The sequence below is a fragment of the Falco punctatus genome (genome assembly GCF_963210335.1).
Source record: "Falco punctatus genome assembly, chromosome: 5".
In the NCBI taxonomy this organism is placed as follows: domain Eukaryota; kingdom Metazoa; phylum Chordata; class Aves; order Falconiformes; family Falconidae; genus Falco; species Falco punctatus.
Window position 1 is genome coordinate 57563029 of NC_137584.1, and position 25729 is coordinate 57588757.

General features: G+C 39.7%; 2 protein-coding genes across 15 annotated transcripts in view; both read left to right on the top strand.

Annotated features, from left to right (window-relative positions):
* Window positions 1–3257, top strand: part of MTCL3 (MTCL family member 3) — a gene marked incomplete at its 3' end in the record, with an annotated part of 33668 nt that extends 30411 nt beyond the window's left edge. Inside the window, exons 6-8 of one of the 6 annotated variants that reach the window (XM_080390400.1) lie at window positions 594–1769; window positions 2629–2643; window positions 3013–3123. In XM_080390400.1, the coding sequence (XP_080246526.1) occupies window positions 594–1769; window positions 2629–2643; window positions 3013–3123 (1302 nt within the window). Of the gene's footprint in view, window positions 1–593; window positions 1770–2628; window positions 2760–3012; window positions 3124–3151 lie in introns of those variants that run through there. The other 5 variants (XM_080390405.1, XM_080390404.1, XM_080390401.1 and 2 more) reach the window with 5 other exon arrangements.
* The window catches only part of KIAA0408, a 51529-nt gene continuing 29040 nt past the window's right edge, over window positions 3241–25729 (top strand). For 3 of the 9 annotated variants that reach the window (XR_013928619.1, XR_013928620.1, XR_013928621.1), the window contains exons 1-6: window positions 3395–10215; window positions 14272–14470; window positions 17264–17605; window positions 17963–18042; window positions 19368–20745; window positions 22625–22858. Coding sequence is in view for 5 of the 9 variants with exons in the window: in XM_080390421.1 (XP_080246547.1) it covers window positions 3338–3349; window positions 14327–14470; window positions 17264–17605; window positions 17963–18042; window positions 19368–20745; window positions 22625–22798 (2130 nt within the window). In the remaining 4 variants the exon portion in view is untranslated. Of the gene's footprint in view, window positions 3350–3394; window positions 10216–14271; window positions 14471–17263; window positions 17606–17962; window positions 18043–19367; window positions 20746–22624; window positions 25515–25729 lie in introns of those variants that run through there. The other 6 variants (XR_013928622.1, XM_080390422.1, XM_080390421.1 and 3 more) reach the window with 6 other exon arrangements.

The following is a 25729-nucleotide window of genomic DNA, read 5'->3' on the forward strand; positions in this document are numbered from 1 at the left end:
TTCAGGGACGCTATGGAAATGATGTACATGATTTGTAGATTCGCACTTTGCCTTCTTGTTTGCTTTGCACTTTGTTTTTCTCTATGCTTTAAAACAGAGAGCTCTTACCCCACATCTGCCATCAGACAACACTATGTCAAGGACCACCTAAAAAACTGCTGGTGCTGCAATAGAACCCACCAGCTTTTGTGCATCCTATATTTTAGGCAAAATAAGTAAATGGGAGCACCAGTGAAACAAGCTTATAGGCGCTTTGATTGCTGACCTCAGGATTTTTGAATACTGTAAGGTCTATTACAGCATTGCAAACCTAGAAAAGGTAAGGATTTTTTTACAAGCCCCATGCCCCTCCACAATGTATTTTCTGGGGACTGTGCAAAATTTAGTCACAAGAAAAATAGTTTTTCCCCCCTCTTTTAAGCATTTATCTCTCTCTTTCATTTATTGATCAGTGAAAAAATGATTGCAGGAAAATCTCTTAGCATCTAAAGCTATGTACCTGTGATTGTTAATCTTGCAATTTAAGACCATCCACTGGAGGTCTCCTGTTTTACATCAAGTTTCTTCAAATTTTACTTTTTGCTTTTTCTAAGGAGGACAATGAAGACCTGAAATGTCAGCTACAGTTTGTCAAAGAAGAAGCAGCCTTGATGAGGAAGAAAATGGCTAAAATCGATAAAGAGAAAGACAGATTTGAACATGAGCTGCAAAAATACAGGTCGTTTTATGGAGATTTGGACAGTCCCTTGCCAAAAGGTGAAGCAGGTGGGCCACCTACCACAAGAGAAGCTGAACTCAAGCTTCGATTGAGACTTGTGGAGGAGGAAGCTAACATTCTCGGGAGGAAAATAGTGGAGCTAGAAGTAGAAAACAGAGGACTGAAAGCAGAGCTTGATGATTTAAGAGGCGATGATTTCTCAGGGACTGCTAACCCACTCCTGGGAGAGCAGAGTGAATCCCTGTCAGAATTACGACAGCATTTGCAGCTAGTAGAAGATGAAACAGAATTGCTGAGGAGAAATCTAGCCGATTTGGAAGAACAAAACAAGCGTGTAACAGCTGAACTGAACAAATACAAGTACAAATCTGGGGCCCATGAGAGCTCTAGGCACCATGACAATGCCAAGACAGAAGCATTACAGGAGGAGCTAAAAGCTGCACGAATGCAGATCAATGAGCTGAGTGGCAAAGTCATGCAACTCCAGTATGAGAACAGAGTCTTAATGTCCAACATGCAACGCTATGACCTGGCCTCTCATCTTGGGATCCGTGGCAGTCCCAGAGACAGTGATGCAGAAAGTGATGCAGGGAAAAAAGAGAGCGATGATGATTCCCGCCCCCCTCACCGCAAAAGGGAAGGCCCCATCGGTGGGGAAAGCGACTCCGAAGAGGTACGCAACATTCGGTGCCTGACACCCACGAGGTCTTTTTATCCAACGCCATCTGGGTGGCAGAAAAGCTTCACTGACAGGCAGCAGATGAAGGACATTCGCTCTGAAGCTGAGCGGCTGGGCAAGACAATAGATCGCTTAATTTCTGACACGAGCACTATCATAACAGAGGCAAGAATTTATGTAGCTAATGGAGACCTCTTTGGACTGATGGATGAGGAAGATGATGGGAGCAGAATACGTGAGCATGAGCTTCTTTACCGGATCAACGCACAGATGAAGGCCTTCAGGAAAGAGCTCCAGGCTTTCATCGACAGACTTGAAGTTCCAAAGTCTTCGGACGATCGAAGTGCAGATGAACCTTTGTCAGTGAGTCAGGTAGACTTTTACTTATTACGGCCTACAGGTAAAAAGGCTCTGCCAAGTGAATTAAACCTCAAATTTGATGTATGGCACATGAAAATTCTATAGACAGTGAACAAAAATCATTATTTCTTAAATTATTTTAAATCCTCCTTTGGCCATATGAAACTTGTTCTACCAATGGGGCTGTTTGTGAACAGTGAGTAAGTCTGGTCTCCTGGAAATTGAAAGTATTATGGTCTAGGAGGTGGAAGATTTTACTTCTTTCTGGCTTTGTACCTGCATTTGCCAGAGTTGTGCCTTCATCACCAGTAAAGGCGGTGCAGCATTTTTGGCACATAAATGAACGCAATTGTTTTCATAGTGGTTGGGTTCCTGTTAAATGAATAGAAAGAAAATCTTATTGAAATTATAGAGAATATGTCAAACCACATAGAAAAATAAAACATGCAAATCTACTTTATGCAATCACAGAGCCACACACACACAGAGTAGTGTGAATATTGGAATTTCTGTAATTGATTGTATCTTGTTGAAGGCTGCTTACGTGCAGCAGTGACTAGCATCTTTTGTGTAGTCCATTTTTATGCAGAATTGTTCCAGAGGGGTTTTGGGGAGAAAATTCCTTGCTGACTCAAGATCTTTTGCCATGAAAAATGGAAACTACCTACTGTTATCTTACCATGCAATCCTAAAGTTGGCAAATCTTGTTATTGCTTGTGGTATTATCCAATGTTTTAGTAAGTCTTTTGCTGTGTTACTTTACTTTATGCTGTCCTGCTGGTTTACAGTCAAAGTAGTTGCCAGGTGAAGCTGAAATCTATTATTTCTTATTCCTATGCTGACTAATTAGTCTTTTGTTTCCTTGTATCAGAAAGTCACAGACGCAGTGAGTTTAAAGCTAATCAATTACTATACGTGTATTGCATGCAATCAAACAGAAACATTTAGCATGCTCACTTTCTGATCTAGCAAAGCTCTGGGCTTGTAGAGCTCCCATTAGCTTAAAGGCAGAGTACTGCATAGGTGTGTACAAATTTAAAGCAAACTAATTAGTATTTTCTCTAAACGAATAACAATGGTAGTTAAATTGGACATTTCAGGGCTTGATCATGCAGAACTCCTACTGAAGTCAATGGGAGGTGGGCTTTTGGTCCCTCCACAAGCATAGTCTGATTCACTATTTATTTTGTTGAAACTTTGGACTTGCTATTCCATTAATTGACTGTTCTCTTTGTCTTTGTATTTACTTTCCCAGATGTTCCAGCCTATCATTTTACTTATTCTCATCCTTGTATTATTTTCATCTCTTTCCTACACAACAATATTTAAACTTGTCTTCCTTTTTACACTGTTTTTTGTACTGTAAGCCATTCATCATTTACTGTTCATTGTAGTATTATTTTCAGTTTGTTTATTTTGTCCACCCTCCAAGATAAGAAGTGCAAGAGACATAGTTTCTGTAATAGCCACTGCTGTAAAAACACTGAAGACTACTTGTTTGCCAAAACCAAAACAAAACCAAAAAAACCTGCAAAAAGCATACCAAAAAGTCAACCGGTTGAATAGAAAACCCACTCACCATGTTCTTCCAGGTAAGCAGAGAACTATTTTTCACTTTGTCTGGTTTTATCATTTTTGAAGAAAAATTTCCCGAGTGACTGGAACCGATTTACTATTCATTAATTTGCACTAAATCAGAAGCAAAGCAGAATTATGCAGAGTGGGTGTGAGGAGTATGTTCCTTTCCTCTTCCCACTCCCAGAAAAAGAATGTGTTCTAGCCACATAGGAATACTATAACCACATTCAATTTGTCTTCTGCAATTGTATGTCGCAGCTTGTATATATTTTGCATGATTGTAATGATAATGCTTTTCAGCACTGTATTATGTGGATTAGACACCATGGAGGGGACAAAATCAGAATGGTTGGTATATAGAGCACTATATCTGGAAATGTGGGCAAGAAGCTGGAGCCCCTGGGAATGAGGTGTACAAGGAGGAGGTATCAGCGTAGGCAAGGAGTCTTCTGAGAGATGTAGGCTGGCTGGATTCTTTCTGTGCTCTGGAAAAATGGCCATGCTGCATTCTGACTTGAATTTTAGAGAGTGATGCTAGTCACCTTGTCTGATGTCAAATATCTTTTCTTAACAACCGAGTTTATTAGATAACATCTTCCAGTCTGTAGCCACCAGGGCTCTGGATTCTCTCTTCAGATTTCAGAATGAGTTTTGAATGACTCTTGGCTTGCTGAGTGACCCCTGTCTAACCATGCCGTTGGTAGTGAGTGACCGTAGGTGAGGGAAGCTTGTGTCCATAGGTGTGCATCAATAGTCGCTGAATATTCCTGTCATGCCTACTAGAGGATGCACTGAGAACACAGGCGACTCAAGATCTTTCTATCACACTGAACATAGGCAGCTCCTACAAACAGTAGATCTTCCACTATGAAAAACTCATCTGAAATGCCCAGTGGAGCTCAGTTTTCTTTTCTGTTTTATTCAACCCATGCTGAAATCACTGAGTCTCACAAATGTGAATATTCCAAAGGTGATAATTTACAAATAAGTGTATTAATGACATTTTTTGTGCAGGTACCATGATAAAAAAATGTAGTAATACATTCTGTTTTGAGAGAAACACCTCAGAGGGAAGTAAAGGTTGGGCAATAAAATTTATTTCATGAGGATGAAAAAAATAGTAAACTCACAACATTTAGTATTAAACCTTGTTTTTCTAGCTTCCTCTCACCAAACTCTGCAGGTGTAGTTTGGTGATAAATTAACCTTGATAAATTAAATCACTTAACCTTCATTTAATCCAAATACTTATTCCTACCAGGGGATGTTGTCATCTATACTTATTTTGTAGCTAGCAAGATATGTCTAAAGGAAATGATAACCAATATATTTGAGATTAGTAGATAGCCTTGGTGTCCCGATTAAGGAGAAAGTCAGGCCCAAAGTAATTCTGAGGAGTTTCTAAGCTGCTCTAATTTACACTCAGTTGCCTAAAAGTTAAGTTCCATATGTTAGGAACTATTATGGCAAGATATGGTCAAACATATAATCCCTTCACAGTGAATTTCTGTAACTATAAAGACAATTCTCAAATCACTGGGAAAAGACCCTTTTGCTGCTTTTCTCTTGGCAACTGTTGTAAGAATTTTTTCAGCACCTGCTAGAGAAATTCTTTTTTTTTCTCCCATGGATTTGCATTTTAGACATTAATAGTGTAATAATTCAAGGCTTAAACCTGTCATTTCAAATCTTAGTACGAGACTGACTTTTTGAGTTTCTTTCTGTTTTATTGTCTCCCTTGGGGGAAGAAAAGATCATTTGCATTTTCTTAAATGTTATTGGCTCAATCCCATAACAGAGAAAAAATCGTAAGTAAATCTAATCTGAAGTTCTGGGCTTTCAGATCTTAACCCACACTTGTTTATACCTTTCTCAGCCTTGTATGTAGTAAAGATAAGTAGAGAGGGTTTGATTTACACTGTGTGTATCAGTAACAGTATAGTAACAGTTACTGCATCAGTAACACTGAATTCATACATTGAATACATCTTGGAAGTAACTGGCAAAGATTTGGAGCTTAGAAATCAGAAAAGGTGTGGATGAACCTCTTGAGACAAAAGGTGGAGCCAACCTCTGCACAGGACTGGAAATTATAACCCCATTGATTACTCTCTGTTTTTTCTTGCATATAGCTGGAGGTTTCCTCATCCTGATTCTGTCGAGCATCAACAAAGCAAACCAAAGCTGAGACCTTTTGGGACATTTAGGGAGTTATTACACAGGCTACGATCTGAAATTAAAGGATACTGAAGTGTACAAAATCATTTTAGAAGCTTCACACAGTCTCTGAATCTGTGATGAGCAAGGAGAATGGTGAGGACCCCTGCAAACCTCAGTACAGAGAAAGCTCTGTGAGAAATGAGATGTGTTTTTCATGTCTTGCATTTGGGGACATGAAAGGGAGTGATTGGAGCTGCTTATCTGTTTGGCACCAGATATTGCAGAGAAGTTCACAGCCTTCCATTTTTCACTATTTTAAAAGCTGCTGAGAAAGCTAGCAAAATCAAAAGTGACATCTATCCATAGCCAAAAGATAACCTTTAGCCAAAGAAATTAGATTTCCATGCCTTGCTAAATTGAAATAGCTTGGTCTCACAAAGAAATGCAATGATTATATTTGCCAAGAAAGGAAGCACATTCTCCCTGCTCAGTTACTGGCCTGGTGGGCAAAGTCCACCTCACAGGTGTGTGAGTAAATGCAGCTGAACATGTCCACATCCTCTGTCAGGAGTGCGTGGGAGTCGGGCAGGGCAGACACAGACAGAACACAGCTGATCCACTAGATTCTGTCTGCCGCATAGCTTGTAATTCTGAAGAACGATAATATGAAAAATACAATATTTTGCTTTTACGTGGCAACAAGATGGATATGCCAGGTTACTTATCAGTTCCAATCTCTGTTATACTGATAGCAGATTCACAGTACCCATTTTGGAATATTCTGGGGTAATATTAATATTCTGGCAAAAATGTCATTGAATTTGAACACCAAGATTCCCTTAATTTCACATTTCTCTGAAAGTTTAAGTTTGTTTCCTGTGTTCCCAAGGAATTCATTCCATGTTCTTTCAGAAAGAACAGATCTTGCATCTATAGATCTAATTCTGACATATTTACACTTGTGTAAATCGGCAGTAACTCCAATGAATTTCTATGTAATTTAGAAAAATAGATGCATTTTTTCATTTAATGCAACCAGATACATCCAACAAAATTTCCTACCTGTATAGAGTTGGCTCTGAATGCCCTGACAAAATACCTCTACAAATATTTTCTTTACCGTTACAGAACACTTCCCACGATACTAGAATGATCATCTTCTCTAGGATCAGAGATAAATCTTTCTACTAAACATATCCATGCCTGAAGCTCCAGTTAGAGATAGAATAAGTGTCTGCTGACATGTGTCATCAGTGTTTCAGAATCAAAACTAGAATAGAGCAGGTGCAGAAATATACCTGGCAGTCGGAAAATAGAAAATTGCCAAAAACATGGCTGTCTAAATATGTGTTATAAAAAAAGATGAACTGCAAATGAACTTTGGGAGTTGTTTACAAAAACAAGCAGAGCTTTAGGATATTAGATGCCCTTCCCCTTAATCACCCCAGAATTTGATAGGTGAGTAGGAGACTTCTAAAGGCATCAGTATCAGGGACATAATTCCCATTGGCTTACATTTCTGTCTCTGATTTAATGCCAGGGGAAGTGATATTCAAACTCAACTTTTGCCATTACCCATGCAGTTGCCTATGGGGAAAATTACAGTGGCTCTATTTAAAGTAAACATCTAAAGTATCTGCCACCGATTTCCAATGTAACCTTGGAGAAGTGACATGACATAACACTTTGTTGACTCTGTTTCTCCACTAAGTTATATACTATTGCAGAAGTGCACAATAGTAAGAGGAGGCAGAATTTGTATTGCCTTCTGCCCGTTTCTCAATTTATATATCCGCCTCTGAGATGTATTTGCCAGGATTATCAAGGTGTACATCATTCAGGAATCTGATGTTGTGGTTTGGTTGATTACAGGGGCGGCAGTGCTGTTCTTCCTTTTTGTTACCAGATTTCTGTGGGCACAGCAAAATGGCTGTGCCATAACCAAGCTAGTACAGCAGAACTGAAGATGCTCTAATATGGTCTTGAGCACAGACTATTAACCAGAATACACACTACCCTGAGTGTATAATCAGATTGTAGCCCATGCTGAAACTTATACTCCTTTGTCTTCAGTCTTGCATGATGAAGAGAGAGTCAGTGGAGGGCTTGTTTAAAATGCCCTTGCACCTTTCTTGTTGAGGTGCTGACTTTTGACACAAGCAGAGCTGATACCAGGTATGGACAAAGTACACTTTGCCTGTGGAAGCAGTGTGTCAGATGTAGTAAACCTACAATAGCCTTCCTGTTTATTTTGCCTGGGCCAGAGGCTAGAAAGCCACATTTGCTGCTTTGTCTGCTACTGTTGGAGGAGGAACAGTCTCTGATGGATAATTTTTTTTCCTACTGCTACACTTAAGGGTGTCTGGAACAATGACCCCAGGTTTTTAGAGCTCTCTTTATGCTTTCTTTGTCCCAATTTTTCTCTGCCTTTCCTGTATTAGAATGAGTTTAACGTGGCCTTTTGACCTAAGAGTGGGGTCCCATTCTTCTCTCCTAATGTGAGCCCCTCAGTCTCACACGTTTTTGATTCCTTACATTAGCAGAAAAGTAAGATTTTGACTGCGTAAAAACTCTTCCCTGAAATTTAGTCCATTGTTTTCTTTAATTTTACTTTGTTTTACTTCAAAGAGTTTACATAACAAGATGAGGGGCATTGAGTTAGCAACATTAAAGACACAAGAATAATATAGCCTGTGCTGATGGATAAGAGTAAAAAAGCATAGGTCTTTAGAGTCTGTCTTCATCAGCAGCAGCGCAGCTGCGCTGGCTTTGGAGAGGAGGCACCACTGTGGCACCCAGCCCCCAGCTGTGGGGTCAGTTCTGCTCCTGGGCACTCAGGCTTTGCTCCCAGCCACGTCAGCTCACATGTTGGGATGTAACCTCCCAAAAGAAAGTCACACTGTTGCTTTATTTTTAAATCCTTAGAGTTTAGAGACTGGGATTTTCTTCAGGGACGTTCAGTCGTGTACTTGGGCATCTTTGTTCAATTTTTAGATCATCTTTGAAATTTTCACAAATAGCCCAATTCCCATTATTTATGTTACATGGGAGCAGAATAACCACCCCAGTAATGTATCCACTGAGACTTACAGTTAGACCATATAAGGCAAAAAAATGTATTTTCCCTGAAACCTGCTTTGGTATTTACTATAAAATGCACCCAGAGCTAAAATCTTTATGCTGTGCATGGATTTTATCACATAAAACCCAATTGTTTTAAAGAGGAGAGTGCTGAGTAAGCAAAGCATGTGTGAATCTTCATATCATGTTCTTCGTCCCATTGATCCTCTTGTCATCAGCTGCTTGCCCACAAAAATATACATCACTCCTGCTTAGTGCATTTGAAGATGCCCATCTGATAGCAGAGTTTGTCCAAGTACTTTGTGGCCCTTCCTCAGGTACAGGTATGGACAAGTGTTCCCTGAAATGTGAATTTTCTTGACTATGAGTGCTCTAAATCACTGTTCACAGACACGTCCAGGCACACGTACCCAGCAGGGCAGTGGTATGTACGTGAAGCTTCTGCTGAGAGTCCCTCTCAGTGTGCTAAATGAAAGCAATTTAACACATAGTGCAAGGGGAGGGTTACTGTGGTGGGCAGAGATGCAGAGCTCCTCATGGCTGCAGCTCAGCAGGGGGAGCAGCTAAATTTTGCTATCCTGGCTTCAGGGTGTACTCTGGACTTTCACTTGCTGGATCATTTCTGTCACATAAGCTCCCTTCTCTCACCCCATGCCAATACTTGCTATGGGCACTCCCAGTGCTTTAAATCCAGACCAACTTGGGTTTGGACCTTCCTTGCTAGCCTTATGCCAGGTATGAGTTTCCCTGCCCAAAGGAGGCTCTCCATCCACTCTAAAGTGCTTTGCTTTGCTTTGCTCTGCTGAGACACAAAGTATCTTAACAGACTGGAGAATCTGATCCAGAAACTTTATAAAGTAGCAGAAATATTTGGGAATATCCCAAAGAAACCATTATCACCCGTCCCAGAATGCAAGACAGTAGGATTATACAGTGCCCAATAATTCTGCGCTTCCTAAGTGATAGCATATTTAGAGTACAGAAAAAGATTTTAGGGAGGAGTCGTTTGCCTTTAGCTATTTAAGATAGCTGTTAACCAACAAAACTGCTGCTTTAAACAAACTCCCTTTACAAAACAATTTATGAGGATTAAGTTGCAAAGCTCAAAATGATCATACTGAAGAATATAACCCTGAAAACTAGGTCTGGAAGGCAGCAAAGAATCTTCCTTTACAATACGGACGCTAATAAAAGAAACCTAAAATTGCCTATTGTCATAGCTTTAATATTAACACTGGCTGTTTTGGCAAGCTTTAAAGACTGGACTGCACTATAAAACCTAAAAATGTCCTGGACTTGGAGTTGTTTACACAAAATATGAGGAGATATAAAGTTACAGAGCTGGGGGTTGGAAGAGATGGCTTTAAAACCATCCTCCGTGCACTGACGTCACGTGGAAGCCAGCTGCTGGGATGATGCTGAACGGAACTGTTTTTCAGTTTGCAAAAGTTGCGGAGTTATTCGAAGAGAGTTTCAAATGCTGCCCCAGTTGAAAGGTTGTCTCTTGCTTAGCTTTCTTATTTCTTTTAAAGATCAAGATTTGCAAAACTGGATCCCAGCTAGCTATGCATTTCATTGCTTTCACTGCTGTTTAGAAATGGACTGAAAAACTTGCAAAGGATTTCTTATTCCATGAAAGGTATGGTTACAGTTTATTTTAAATCAGTGGGTTTGAGCAGTTAAGATTAAAATAAAAAGTAAATCACTAATATGGCAAACAGCTATTTAAACATCTCTAATGTTATTTATATGTAATCTGGTGTTCATGTATGTTATATATGGTCGTTATTCATTAATTCAGTGAGTTTCTTCAGAGCAGGCACAGATATATCAACAGAGCAGGGATGACAGGTAGCATTGTGAACACTCAAGTCTCTTTCCTTCTTTCTTTCTCTCTCTCTCTCCCCCTCTCCCTTCCTTCCTTCCTTCCTTTTCCCCCCTTTCTTCCCTCCCTTCTTTCTTTCTTTCTTTCTTCTTCATATGTTTTCTTTCTCTTCTCTCTCTCTTTGACTCTATAACTCAATTGCCTTTTTTTAATGTATGAAGTGCACAGTATTGTGACACATGGCACAATTTTATAATTGAACCAATACATAAATTTACAATTTCCTTAGCCATCAAAAATACAGAACTTTGTTGGAAATATGATTTAATCGTGCTTTTTTCCTGTAAAAGTAAGAGAAGTTTTGTGTATCTGAATGGTTGTGCACATCCAATCCAATTAACTGTTGAAAAATTAACTCTCAGCTGATGTCACTGGAGATTATTTTCAGAAATTATAGAAGTTGGTTGCAAACTATTTTGCATTTTTAATATGCAGATAGAAAGGGCATGGGTAAGACATGAGGGAATAATAACATTAACATCAAATAGTCACTTAAAACATTTTTTGCTTGAGAGGAGGGAGGGCTAAAGGAAACGTTAAGGGAAAATGCAGCTGATGTCAACAAAATTGATTATTTGCTTGAATTTGATTGCTGTAATGAGCTTCTGACCTTGTGTAGGACATGCAGAAAGTGCCAATACTGCAAGAGCACAGATACTGTTCTGATACACACAGCAAATTATAATGTGGCATTTTACATCCCTTTGGGTTGCTTAAGTCATGTGAAATACTCATAAGGACATCTCAGTGCACTATACAGACAGAGGGTATACTACCAGGACTACAACTTGGATTTTATTGCTAGTAGGGAAAAAACCAAGCTCACCCACCCCCATCCACCCCCCAAAAAAGGGGTGGGGGTGGGGGTGTCATAGGAGTTAAAACTCTCTGAGGAATTTATCCACTGTACAATAGCAGCAAAACTGTATAGTCACCCAGCTGCGAACATCAATAAACATGAGTTTTCTTCTCAGAATTTGTGTCAAGAGGAAATTGGGGAAGGATAAGAAGCAATACAAGCTTTTTGTGGATCTTAAAGCTACAAATAAATGACTACCTGTAACTAACCTCTTCTAAGATCTGATTTCATTTTGATAGTCTCCAGTCTCATTTTTTAATCAGAGTCCTGTATGAAACAACTTGGAAATTGTTAAGATCCATGCAAACATGGCAATAGTAGTTCCCTGTACTAAGAAACCACCAGGGGCCTTTTCAATGCTATATGCATGCTTGAAAGGAGTACATATTATATATCTATTCTTACATGTGTAAAAAAAAAAAGCTGTATAGTACTGACATTCTAATAATACACTGCTGATTGAAGCATGGTCATTATTACTAATAGTGCACTAACAAAATCACCATTTGAGCAAGTTATTGACAGTTTATGCATGCCTGTCTTGTTCATGACTTTACAGTGTTTATACATTTTTTAAATTTTTCTGACATGTATTTGAAGGATTCTAGTGGAGTAGAGAGTTGATTTTTATTTCTCAAAGATGTCTTGGAAGGTTATAAAGACATAAATGTAGGCAAAAAAAGGGAAGAAAGCAAATGACTGTGCTAAAAATCACAATCTTTGAATTAGCAAAGTGAGAAAATATTGAAATAGTTTTAAAGTTCATTAGCAATAGATACTTAGATCGCAACAGGTCTTCACTGCAGAAAAAAAAATAAAAATTTTATAATTTGTTTTTGGTCAACACTTAATGAAACACAAAGCTGAAAGGCTGGCCTGGAGAGATGCAGTCCCTATAGCCTGGGTATCTTCCCTAAGGAACCATGAGCAAACCAGTGTTTGACTTCTTCTGTGATGAGAATGCTGTGCTGTCTCTCAGCAGCTCTTGTTTTCAAGGAGTTTTATGTTTTCATAAGGCTGCCCTGTACGGTTTTAGGCAGGTGTAAGAATGGTCTGAAATCTGTAGATAGTTGAGGGCCAGATTGCCATTTCAGAGGTCTAAGGCAGGTCTGAGTCAGAGTTTGGAACAGTGAGCTCCAATACCACATTACATGGTGAGATGGTTACACTGTTGTGAAATGGGCTAACAGAGATGTTTGAAGCATAGTCAGCTTGTTCTCTAGGTCCTCCATCCAAAATTGCTTGGGGTAAACAGTTTTGCAGCCGCTTAGTTAGGATTGGGGCTATGATGGCTGTCAGCTGAGAGATCCTGTAGCAGGAATTCCTATGACCCAAAGACCTGGGTAACCCACTGGGCTTCAGCTGAGCCCTTCTGCTTACTTGTTCATAAAAGAAGCTGACTCCAAGTGTGGATCAGCTTCCCAGTCAGCTGAAATAACGCAGACACTGGTAAGCAGTGATTACACAGTAGTCACAGCTGAATCAACAAGACTCGTCCAATAAAATACAGGTTGGGGAAGAACTTTGCATGAAGCTCAAGAATTTTGACTATATCAAAGCAAATATGGGCAATAAAACGGGCAGTTCCTGTGAGCTGACAATCACTGACCATCAGCCAGGGAAATGAACAAATTCCAGGAAGGTAAACTGGGCTTACCCCTAGTTAACTCTCTGGTGATTTATTTGCCTGCCCATACGCTGAGTTTCTGTCAGGAGACCAAAGCAATGCAGAGGCATTTTGTGACTAGAACTAGATTCCATGTCCACCAAAATTAACACAACAGCTGGATTTGGGAGGCAGAGTTAACAAACTCAAGTATGGGTGTGTACCAGCCATTACACCACAGGAACCATCATAACTAAATGAAGGAGTGTTGTTTTGGCCTTGCTGGCACAGTAAATGTACTGATGGTAGTGGAGTTTCTATTGTAAAGCCTAAGAAAGCAAGAGTAACTCCAGGCCCATAAAATCTGTTTTGCTCCACAGTCAGCTGAGCAGATCCAAAATATTTCTGTTAAATTATACATTTTTAGTGGTTCAATTAATAATTTTTCATTCACAGATACTAAGATACTAAAGACTTCTGAAGGGGAAGGAGAAACTGCAGTGCAAATCAGTTAAATATTTTTGAGCTAGATTTGAGTTAGTGCTAAGGTTTTGAACTAGATTTGAGTTAGTGCTATTGGAGAATAGTTTCTAGTTTTCCCTATGCTGGTCCTAGCACTATCATTTATAGATTTAGTTTCGTAAATCCAAAACACACAAACTCTTTATATTGACCTATAGTCCTTTATATAATAGAATGATCCTTTCTAGTGTATATGTATGCTTGTTACCTGTTACTAGCTTTCCTGTCCTGTTTTCCTTCGTGTATTCTAAAGCATTCATATAGCAATGAGAACTTTCTGCATGTATCAAGTTTACAGCCTTCAACTGCCAAAAGACTGTCACGGTCTTTGTCGTGCTACATGCATGTGTAAAAGGGGTGCATGAGCAAACATGATACCTTTACGCTTCCAGTTGTCTTTTGAACAAATGTAAAAATAGCTTTCGCCCTCAAGGACAGACATTGCAGGATCCCAAGGTCCTGAAGTGCCATTCAGTATTATGCAGACTCACATTTCACTGAAAACAGGTTTACAGTGAAGAGTAACGGCAAAGATGCAAAGTGGCCACAGTACAAAGCCTACTGTGGCAGACGTTCCTGAATTCTATGATGCTGGATGTGTGTCCCTCCTCTGCTTTGCAGGCTGGGCCTCTCTGCCCTCTGGTTTGTGTCCTATGATGCTTAGTTTCTCCATATTTCAGTCACAGTCCAGATATATATCGTGCAATCATACGATGCTGTCTTCTGCAAGCACATTTTGGTTAATTATTTTGGGGTTTTGCTTAGTTATTTTTTTCCCTGAAAGCTAGAATCAAACACAAGACTTATTCTGATAAACTTCCAGGAAACATTCAGGGAAGAAAGAACAAAAGCAGAGCTATCCTCTTGCTGTCACACAGACTGTAACCATGGACCTGCGTAAACAGCTGGAGAATACTGAAAGGAACTGGAATAAAGAGAAGATGGAATTGCTGGAGAGATTTGACAATGAAAGGAAAGAATGGGAATGTCAATGGAAGGTCATGCAGAAGAAAATAGAAGAGGTACTTTTAAACAAAACTCTGAACGCTAACATTTTCACTTGGGGTGAAGTGACTCGGCATCACTTCAATGTATTTTTTTTCTGAATTATATCCTATTTCTTATCTGTCACTGGAAGCTTCTAATAGCTGATGGTAGGATGCAAAGCCAAGGGTTAAACAGTATTTGTGAGTGCTTATTTACTAGTCATGGATATGAAGCAGGAGGTTAAATGTCACCTTGTGTGAAGTTTGCTATGATATTGTTGGCTGTATATACTACTGCCAGTTCTGCTGGGCGTGAGCCACGCTGTTGTATTATACATGCTTTTTTCAAGTATATGCTAAACAATTGCATATATGGGGTTTAGGAAAATGCATACTTGGTAACAAAAACTGTAGGTATTACAGTGCACTGGCAAAAAGGAATTAGATGGCACAGATCTGCTGAGGTAAATAGTAATGTTAAAAAGAGCATACATTAAACATACAATAAAACATATGTATCATGTGTAAAATCATACATTAAACACTGCATGATGCAGAATCATTCTGACTAAAACCTGCTCCATTTATGGACAGCTTTTAGTAAAGGAAGCAGCTATAGTATATAGCATGAGAGTCCTGACACCACTTGTGTTTATACATACTAATAAACACTCACTCCCTGCCATTTGTAATGCATCTCCTTTCAGAAATAGCTAAGGAAATTATTTATTATTCTTTTGTCCCCAAATTGTCCCTGCAGCAGAACCCTCTGGCACCCTGTAATGCATAAATTGAATCTGCCTTGGCAACATCTAGAAGCAAGTTTTTTCACCACTGAGCTTTCCACATTTTCCATAATATACACATGGACTAGTTTTGCTTGTTCTCTGCCAACACTGTCCTGTGGCTGGGTGACACAGGAATGTATGGCAGAGATTGCTCACGTGAAATTATGAGAAGGAAAATGATCAGAGCCAAATGAATTGCAGCCATATACTGCCCGTTAATCCAGCCTGCAACATAATTCCATAATGTCAGCTCTCTTATATTTTACCTGCAGTTCTTTCAGACGTTGGTATTACAGTCTTTGCCACATTTTGTCTTTTGTGTTAGGACTTTTCTGCCCAGTCTTAACCTAACTTCACCGCCAAGGTGAGAGTGCTTCAAGAATGTTCCGTGTGTGTAGTTGAATTTGCATTGTTTTAGGTGTATAAGCTGTTTTGGACTGAGAATGTGTTGTGAAAAGGTACCCTGGCTATCAATAGTCCTGACAATGGCAGCGAAGACCATGTTTTTAACATGTTCTTTATTAGCATATGGATTAGGAAAGCATGACAGAGACAGAAAAAGAGATTAAGAATGGAAGGGGGCTGAGGGGAAGAGAATGAAGCAAATGGGTGCTGCAGGACCAGACAGAACTGCATGTGATACCCCAAGGTTATCAATATCCTAAGGTCCCCTCTTAAGCTGTGTCTATAGCTGCCCGGGATTTCAGTTGCCTGACATTTCTTTCCCCAAAGCCACATGGCTGGAAAAAAGGGGAGATACCTTTTAAATGCCATCATCTGTAGAGGAATTTCCTCAATAAAACTTGTGCCACCTTACCAGCTTGTCTTTTATTTGGTAGTTTTCTCTAGCCCACCAAAACCTAACTTAATTCCTGGATACCTCCAGGAAGACTTACATGTTTTAGGAGATGACTTTGTTGAGTTATGAGGTGGTATCCTTCCTTCTTACTGCTATGCTGAGTCCATATGAGGCCCTCATTTCTTGGAAATTACAAAGTTCAACCCTTGGGTTCCATGAGCAGCTGGGCTTTGGGAGTGAAATCTGAAAACCCAGGATGAGGTCAAGTGTCAAGTCTCTGAACGTGAGAACACTTCTAATTCACAGCACTACCCTTGAAATGGCCACATGTTCTTCATGTTGTTATTCTTCTTCACTGTCCTTCCAAACACTGTTGTGATGGCCTTGTGCACTGCAAGAGAGCAGGCAGATGGCTGTTCCGAGGTGCCTGCTCTGGGCTTTCTTTCTAAGAGCAAGAATGAAAGTTTATAAAGAGCTGTGGGATTCTTGGCACTGGAAATGATACCGTAAGCAGAAGAGGGTTTTATGATGTTGCTATTTTTTCTAATTATAATTTCTCACAGTTCCCTAGTTTGAATGTGCTGGGTGACAGGAATTAACACCTTTTCATTTACTAATGTAGCCACTGGATCTCAGCAGATAGCATGAAAGAAGGGGGTAACAGTGCATTGCCAAATAATACCATTCTGCAGTACTGATGTATCACTCCACTCATAGTGAAGAATTTCACTTGCCTGAGAACCAGAAGTCTGCTCTAGTCAGATGGCGCTGTATATGATGAAAATTCACTTCCCTTCATTAAACTAATATAAACACCCTGTAATATAGCCAGAGCCCTCCCCTCCTTCGCATTCCCTCACATTCTCCATCCATCAGATCAATGCTGTGTCCACCACACTGTGTGCTGATATTACTTGGAAGACAACCATACAACTTCTGGCTCAAGGCAGGGCTGTTGACCTTGTGTGATCTCTTCCAGTCCCATCCTATGGGTGGAAGCCATACATTAAAACCATGGCAAAGAGTTTGTGAATGGTAACAGCTCTGTCCTCATCCTGTGACAATAATGGTCTGTGAACTATCACACTGTGTGACTCAACACTTCTACTAACACATGTATAAAATCTTTCTACTTGGTGCTACTGACTGAAGCGTCATTCAAAACAGAAGCCAAATATGTTCTTTTATCATAAAGTTCATCACAGTACCAGGATTTAATAGAAGGTTCTATTGGTTTTTCAGCTTTACCAGGAGGTAAAACTTAGAAGGGAGAGCAATATGAGTGTCCATGATAATAAGGCCTTTCAGAGCAAGATGCTGCAGCTGTCCATGCATTCCCCTACTTTGGAAGAGAGTGACACAGTGGAGCTAAACTATCAACACAGTGTGGCAAATGACAGGATGGAAAAAAGGAATTTGCTCAGTAAAACAGGACATGAATGTAAAGAAACCAGAGCCAAGAGCAGAAACAATACTCTGTTAATGGACAATCTGGCCTTTGAGAACTGTGAGAAACCTGAAGACAGCCTCAGCATCAAAACTTCCAAGAAAAATGCCAAGAATTATATTGGTGATCTCAATTTAGTAAGTAAAGTATGAGCATGTTTCAGTTACAAGAGTGAGGAAAATACTGAGGCTTTGGCCTGCCAGGCTAACCTAAAGAACTGATCTTCCTGATTTTAGCTTTCCAACAAGTCACTGTCTCTACTGCCTCCTCTGTTTGCTGTGGATGAGTGTCCTCTCTCACTGTTTAAATGTGTTAAAATGTGTTAACAGCATGCTTTTTACCTCCATTCATAACCTGGGAGTATTTTTATATCTTTCCTTGTGCTGCTTTCCTCTGCTGTGAGTCTTAAATGCAAATCACCACAAGTTTAAAAATAATTCTGGAGATACCATTTAAAAGGCTTCTGTTAAAGGACTGTTTTTATATTTATAAAGGCTCTTAAAGAACTTGCCAGAGTCAGTGAAGAACTATGCAGCTATCAAGAGGAAATTCGAAAGAAGTCCAACCACAGAAGGTAGAAACATATTTGGATTCTTTATATTAGAGGGAAAAAATGAATAATGAGACTGCTCCTGTTCACTTTGAAGCGGGGGGATGCTGTTGAATTTATTAGGACTTGGGCAGTTCCTATCCTCCTAATGTTTAGTGCTCAGCACAAAACATTCAAATGAAATATACTGAAATATGATACAAGGGTACATTTTGCTAGCAAAAGGGAGTTTATCTGTAGAACTTAGAAAATGAAATTAGTATTTATACAAGATTAAATTGTACTTGTTTCTAATGGCTATATAGAGGATTGGGAAAGTGAACAGATATTTCTGATTGCCCTGGTCCCATTTCCATGCAGTTCTATACAACACCTTATGGGTTTGTTAGGCTGGGAGGTTTCTTACATTAAGCCCAGATCTAGCCTTCATGTATCGAAATCTAAAGGGGGATGTGTCGGGGACTGATAATCGAAGAGTGCAAAGAAGGCAAGAGAAGGAAGAACAACCATACATTTTTACTAATAGAAACCTGGTAAGCCAGACCCTGAAAAGTATGGCAAATGAATGTTCCACCATCTGCTAAAGATTCAATGTTCATGGTCTCCTTTAGCAAGCTAAACACTAGTCTTCCTCTCAAGTTGTGCAGAAATTCTCAGAAGGTAAGACTGAACCTGGTTGTCACAGGGTGCATACCATGAAAGAGACAGAAAAGCTGTGTCTCAGCTATGCTGAGACCCCCATGGAAGTCTGCATCATGACAAGGTCTTCTCAGATGCTCTCAAAGAGCAGAGGGATTTTTTACACTCTTCTGTGCAATCAGTTGGCTGTCTGTCACCAAGTTATTACATGGCATGGTTAGTGTTTGTATCTTTAAAGCAAATAGAGTCATAGCTGATGCACAGTTTCTAAATCCTGGCTGAGAAAAGTGAGTTTTTAACAGATCTCAAAAGACACATTTTTACTGTCATGTGTAATGTTAGGAAACCTACACTATGTCCTAAAGTTTTCCTAACTTGCTTCATAGTCAGGTAGACTCTCACTGGAGTTGTCAGAACTCACAAGATCCCACTGTCCTTACTGTAAGGCAGTAAGAAAACAATCTACAAAAACAAGGAAAAAGGATTTTAGTGGCAAGGGAAAGGAATACAAGATTCGCTTTGTTGAGCTTTCTTCAGATTCTTTATTTTTCAAATATGCTGGATGTATCAGCTGCAGTAAAACTGCTTCCAAATCTTTTTAAGCAACCAGTGTTAAAACACCTGCTCATGGGGAAGATGAATCCATGCTGAGGTCCCCGGGGGAATACCCTTGTTGCTCATCCCTAAAACACCTCTCCTTTTATTTCCAGAATGAAGTCACTTCCTTTCCTGGGGGAATTTGAGGAAACTGAAACCACAGTTATTCTGCCTGAAATGAACCATGTGTCCAGCAGTGAATCACAGGCATTAGTTGCTTCTGAAACAGAGGAACATAATAATAGGAAGAATCTGATGAGCTCCACCAAGGCTTTGAAGGACATGTCCTATGGTGGTCTTACTGGTGCTGACAGAGGAACAGAATTCAGACCTTGGCACAAGAAAGAAGCTCCACCAGTTCCTCCACGGAGCACTTCTCGGCACCTAACAAATTCACTTTCTGCAGTTGTACAGCTTTCTGAAGCATCAATAAGAGATCCAGGCATCAAAAGCAATTGCAAGGCTCAGGACTGTAGGAGTGGACGGAAACTGATGAATCCTTCACCTATAAACCAGAATGAAACTGCAGCAGCCTGTGCAAATGAAGGGCAGGCTGTGAAAGGTCCTGTGATGGCAACTGCTGCAATACTTGTAACCAAAAATGAGTGCAATGTACCAACAAATTTCTGCCACAACACGTGGGCATATGATGTGGGCAAACTTGGAAAAGACAATAAAAGTGAACCTTCCTCACTGTCAGCCCAAAAGAGTTGTTCAGATGGAAATATGGCCCAGAGCAACAAGAAGCACCAGAAACAAAATCCCAAGTCTCACAGCAGTCCTTATTACAGCAACGACTTTTATGCCCCTGCTACCCTGCACAGTGATCTTTTGGAAGACTCTAGGTATACTTTGGGAAAGACCCAAAGAAATGAAACTTTAGCAGCAAAGATCGATGAGTTTAACCGGACTGTATTTCACACAGATAAACGTAACAATGCTTTGCAAGAAAACCAGGTGCCTCGAACAGTATCAGAAGATCACAAACCTTGTGGCCCACTGTGTGACTCTGCTATTAGCAGGACAGAAACTGTAAATGCATCTTGCGTTTCAAATCCCAAATTCTCTGCAGCAAAGGAGCAGGAAACTAGCAACCCCAGCAAAGCTGTCAGAACAGCAGGGCAACAAAAGCAAATAAATGGACTTCCAAATACTAGTGGTTATAGGCACATGCTTCACGAGCATGACTGGAGACCAAGTAATCTATCCGGTCGCCCGCGTTCAGCTGACTCAAGGTCGAACTATGGTGTTGTTGAAAAGCTTTTGAAAAACTATGAAAAATCGACAGTGACTTCTCCATGTAATGCAAAATGCTCCAAAGATAAGTGGACACGAGCAAATTGTGAATTCACCGATGGGGGTTGTGAAACATTGAGTCAGTATTTAGAAATGCTCCAAATTGAGCAAGGAAAGCAAGAATTGCCAAGGAATTCAGCCAGACATATTGGGCAGCAACTCAAGCAAGGGAAAGAGCGACAGAAGTTACCAGAGGTAAGGTTCATAAGAATGACAAGAACAAAATAATTCAGTTTCATACCAAGTTTCAGATTCTAAAATGAGGCAGGCTAATGCACTATTGTAAATAATATGCAGCGATAGACACTTTGAGCCAGGATTTGGATGAATCAGGAATATTTCCTCTGAAGGGCAGAAGAGTTTGAGTAAGTATGACTAGCGAAGATGTGTGCCAGATTCTGATCTCTGCTGCTGTTGTGTACAGCTAGATTTTAGCTGCAGTGCAGTTATTCAAGGACCGAAGTAGTGAGAACTGCAATCAGGTTTTAACTCCCTCCCTCGTTCCTGTAGCTGACGAGTTATTTCATAAGCCTCCCCAAACGCACACTTGGCCATGTCAAAATGCTAGAGGGCTTAGATAGCATTCTTCAGCATCCAGGGTGCTGCTTGGTTCAGGATTTCCTTGGAACTCTCTACGAAAAGGGGTATTGTAGCTCCATAAACTTTCCAGTAATAAAATGATGTCCTCTTACTCTTGTCTCAGTTCCAGGCTTCTCCTATATATTCAAGCATAGGCTTAAAGTAACAGAAGAGTATGGCATGACTAATTAATTTATATTTGGCTGAATTTTATTTGCAGAACTTTAGTAATATTGCCTTTGCCGACATTCTTTCTTAATGAAAAGAGAAACAGATGGTTTTGAAAATACACTATAAATTGCAGGTTCTGTAAAAGACCTGCAAAGAAAGAAAAATCACTTTTCCTGAAGAGCTCCTTGGCCAACAATCACGAAGAGATGTGCTCCTTAGTGCCTCAGAAAAGAGAAGACAAATGTATTTTGAGCTGAGAAACTTAAATGGGTTCAGACTGTCAGCTGTTATGCTTTAAACTCTCACAAATTCACAGACTTCAGTGAAGCTATGTGGATTTAAACAGCTGAGAATCCAACCATGCAGTTTTTCTTTTGCACGTCTTTCCGACAGCCTTGCAGTGATGCAACATCTTGCTTAGCAGATGCTTAGCTTTACTACAGCACAGAAAGAAAAAACTATGAAGCTTCCGATTTCCTTTTCATCCCATCAGCTTTTGATAGGAAAACAAATTTTCATCTGTGAATACATAAGGAAGAAATAATGACTAGATAATGATTGAATTTAAATTGGTGTAAAGCCAAAATAACTTTACTAAACCAACTGGTTTTTCTCCATAGGTTTACACTTCGTGTTGTCATTTCTAGCCACACAAACTAAGTGTAGAATATTGTCTAATTAGGGAGCACTGTTTTAGGTCCAGCAGCATTCATGTCTCAAAGACGTAAAGAACTACACATGGCATGAGGCATTTGATTTATTTTCAATATTTCCAAATTACATCGCTGTGGTTATGATCAAAATCTGTTGGTTTTCTTGTGTGTATAAGGCTCTGCATGTAGACATGACACTGCATTAATACACAACCACACTGAATTAGTTACTAAGTGTAAACAGCATCATGTTGCACTAATGGAAACAGAGTTCTTAGCAAGATGTGACTGCTGAAATAGGATCTATCAAAAAATACCTGAAAAGTATGTAGCTCATACCCCAGTAATGTTAAGATGGTATCCTGAGTTCTACTTTTAGAACAGTACACAGTGTTCATTGACAAAAAAACTTCCAAAAATGAAAAGAAATGAGAACTTAATGCCACCTTTCCTTGTGTCTGACACTTGTCTCCATATATTTTAAGCTGCAACCGATGTGAGAATCCCTATACATAGAAATAGCTGTTCTTTTGCATTCTGCGCATTACTGTGCTCCTTTTAATAGCTGGAGACCACCTGTTCTGAGGTCACCCCAAATGTCTTCCTGCATTCCCGCTGCATTCCACAAAAGCCGTAACTTGTTAAAGCAAGAAATTGCCTTTGTGTTCTAGATATCTGTGCCAGCTAAATGTTTGAGTGGGAAGGGTTTCTCCCGGCCCGCTCGGCCAGCAAATCGACGCTTACCTTCCAGATGGGCATCCAGATCACCGTCAGCACCGCCTGCTGTGAGAAGAACAGCATACAACTGCTCTGTCTCCTTTCGGTCAGAGACCTCCGTAGTCTGAACCCAGAGCTGGGTCGGATGGTGTTGTGAAAGCTCTACGCCTCATTATTAACTGTGTTCGGTATGTGCTATAGCAACCACTTCCACACTGTTGTATCTTGTCCAAAAGTGACCCCCACCACATGCCGGACAAAGCGTTTTGAATCTTAGGTCATCATCACCATGGTCTTCAGTGTTTTTATTGAAATGAAATAACTATACCCCTGGTTTTCTCTGGTTTTTTTGGTAATAGCTCACAAGGAATTTATTTTGAATGGCATCTTCCTTAATTTGCCAATCAGTTTTGAGTTGAAACAATGTATAGTGCTGTATATTCTGACTCTTCTGCAAACAGCAGAATGTAAAGCTGTATGCATGATCATGTGTTTGTAGGTGCATGTGTTGGACTAGGAAGTATACAGGTCTGTATTTAGAAGAGACAAACTGTGCTAGTGTTGACATTGAAATTACAACCTATATGCCTACATATATATATATATACTTTGTGTTTATTTTAAAAAGTTTGAAATATACAGTCCTGATGACATTTATATTTTGTATATCTTTTACATAGGTTCACAGGTGTAGTATTTAATGTACAAAAACTAAATATGCATTTTTGTGACTGATTGCAGCGATAATGCCTTGCACAATATGTATCTGAAGCAGACTAGCTTGACTGATGCATCAGTCATGCTTCACGGCATCCTCGTTTGGTTTCCTAACCCTTATGATGCTAGGACAAAATACCCAAACATATTTTTTTTTAATTAAAATATTATATGATTTGTAATGCATTAGCCTTTTTCAGCACCAGAGACATTTCTGAAATGTTCCAATCCCTTTTAAAAGCTTAAATGTGCCATTATATATATAGCATACTGTAAACACTTCGGTAATTTCGACTAGTGTAATATAGTTTATGAAGGGAAGAAAAGGGTTGTATGTGCTCAATTCTGTAAAACTTATTTTTCCTTCTAGCATTATACTTTGAGGTTTGGCAAAGTCAGATAACAATGGACTTGTTTACTTTCACTCAAGGCAGGAGAACAAGGACCATTGTTCCCAGTGCTGCAGCCACACTCCTTTTTTACTTTTCTCCTAGACTAGAGTGCCTCAGCCACTTGCTAATTTACTGCTCCTGGACTGACTCGTGGCAGTCAGTTGCGAAGTTTACTTGCACTCTGGCAACAAGCTGCATCTAGTATGGAAATATTGCATCGAGGTATGATCACAATGCTGCCTGAAATCCTAGACACATGGCGTTGGAAGTATGTTTTTGCCATCGCATGAATTGGTATTATGGGCCGTCTGAATGACATGCACAGAGCCTGGCTTGTTCCTTCCCCCAACGTGAAAGAAATCCAGATGCTACCCAGACTCTTGCTGAACTTTCAGAAAGACAGTGTCCTTCATCCTGGAATTTTTGCACCCTTCTCTAGGCTGTTGCTGGAGGCATAGTGCGGTAACAATGACAAATGTTACCTTTAAACAGCACGTCTATGATAAAAGGAGTAGAGAGGCACTTCTATATCAGCCGGGTCTTGTCTTGCAACTTTTCTGCTGCTGCTGGAGAAACAGTGTGTATTCAAAGGAATTTCAAAAATCACCCCAGGATCCATTAATGTGCACATCTTCTTATGTGAATGTAAAAAGGATTTCAGAGAGAGTGTAGGCTTTTGTCCTAGTGAATTGTATATGTGGCAATATAGGGAAAATTAATTGTGCTTAATTTGATAGTGATCTGTTGTCCTACTCCAGTCATGTTGAGAATCCATGCCTTTTTCCTTCTTTTTAGGGCCTTATTCTTCTTTCTTCCGCACAACTTTGGTTTTGCAGAGCAAGAAGACAGGAGGCCATGTGTTCTGAGCAATACGGCCTGTATGGTAGTACCAGTAATTGTTCAGGCATGCCACCATGGGAGGGAGCAGGCATTAGAGCCATAAATCCCACTTTATCATGCCATTATGGCTGCCTGCATGGCAAAACCATGCTCAGAGTACTGCGCCCAATCTAGACTTCCGGTCTTTTTGAGGTATAAGTGGTGGGAAAATCCCACAGACAGATCAACAATTAATCAAAATTTACTCAGACATTATTGCAGTTATTACCGAAAAATATACAAGGAAGGAAATTTTGAGGAAAATTTATACAGTTTGGTTAGAGACAAAAATCTGTGTGCTTGAGTAAAAAATCAAGAGTACTATAAATTTGCCCTTTGCCCTAATTTAGAGATTGCACTCCATCAGCTTCCTTAGAACTAGAAAAATCAGAGGTGATTCATGGTGATTTTGGAACATGGCTTAAGAGTCTAGCTAACTGGAAATCAGCAAACCAAAATGCCTTGCCAATTGACCTTTTAAATGCCTAAGTAGCTGAGCAGGTTTAAATGCCTAAGGCTAAGGAAAGGGTAATATGAGAAATTGTAAAAAAATGTGGTTCTTAATTTCAGTCAGTGTTGACTTCAATAAAACTCCTTTAAATTACCTTCATGGTAAAGTTTAGCCGTTTTGTTCTGAAAAATGGTGGTGCACTTTTGTTTGAAGTCTGTAACTACAAAAGCGTTTCCCTTGATTAGTCAGTGAAGGTGTTTAATTCCCATCAGTTCCTTTGATCACCTTTGACATATATCACATTGTTGAATAACAGAGAAAGGATCAAATATCTACAACATTCCCTGATGTATGTAAGTTTAATGAACAGAAGGTTTTTGAAATAAACTAATAGGTCAAGGACAAGCCCATTTTGTCTAGACTTTCTGTGTCCGTCTAATTACAGACATTGGTTCTGGTGCCCAAAACCGTCAAAACTGGTGATTTTGGTCTGCAGGTGGCTAGCTGGACATACCAGTTTTAGGAAATTGCCACTGACATTGTTTAAATATTCTCTTCAACTGCACCTGTATGGCCAGTGCACTGTGGTGAATTTTTTAGTTCCCAGAATTGTGATTACT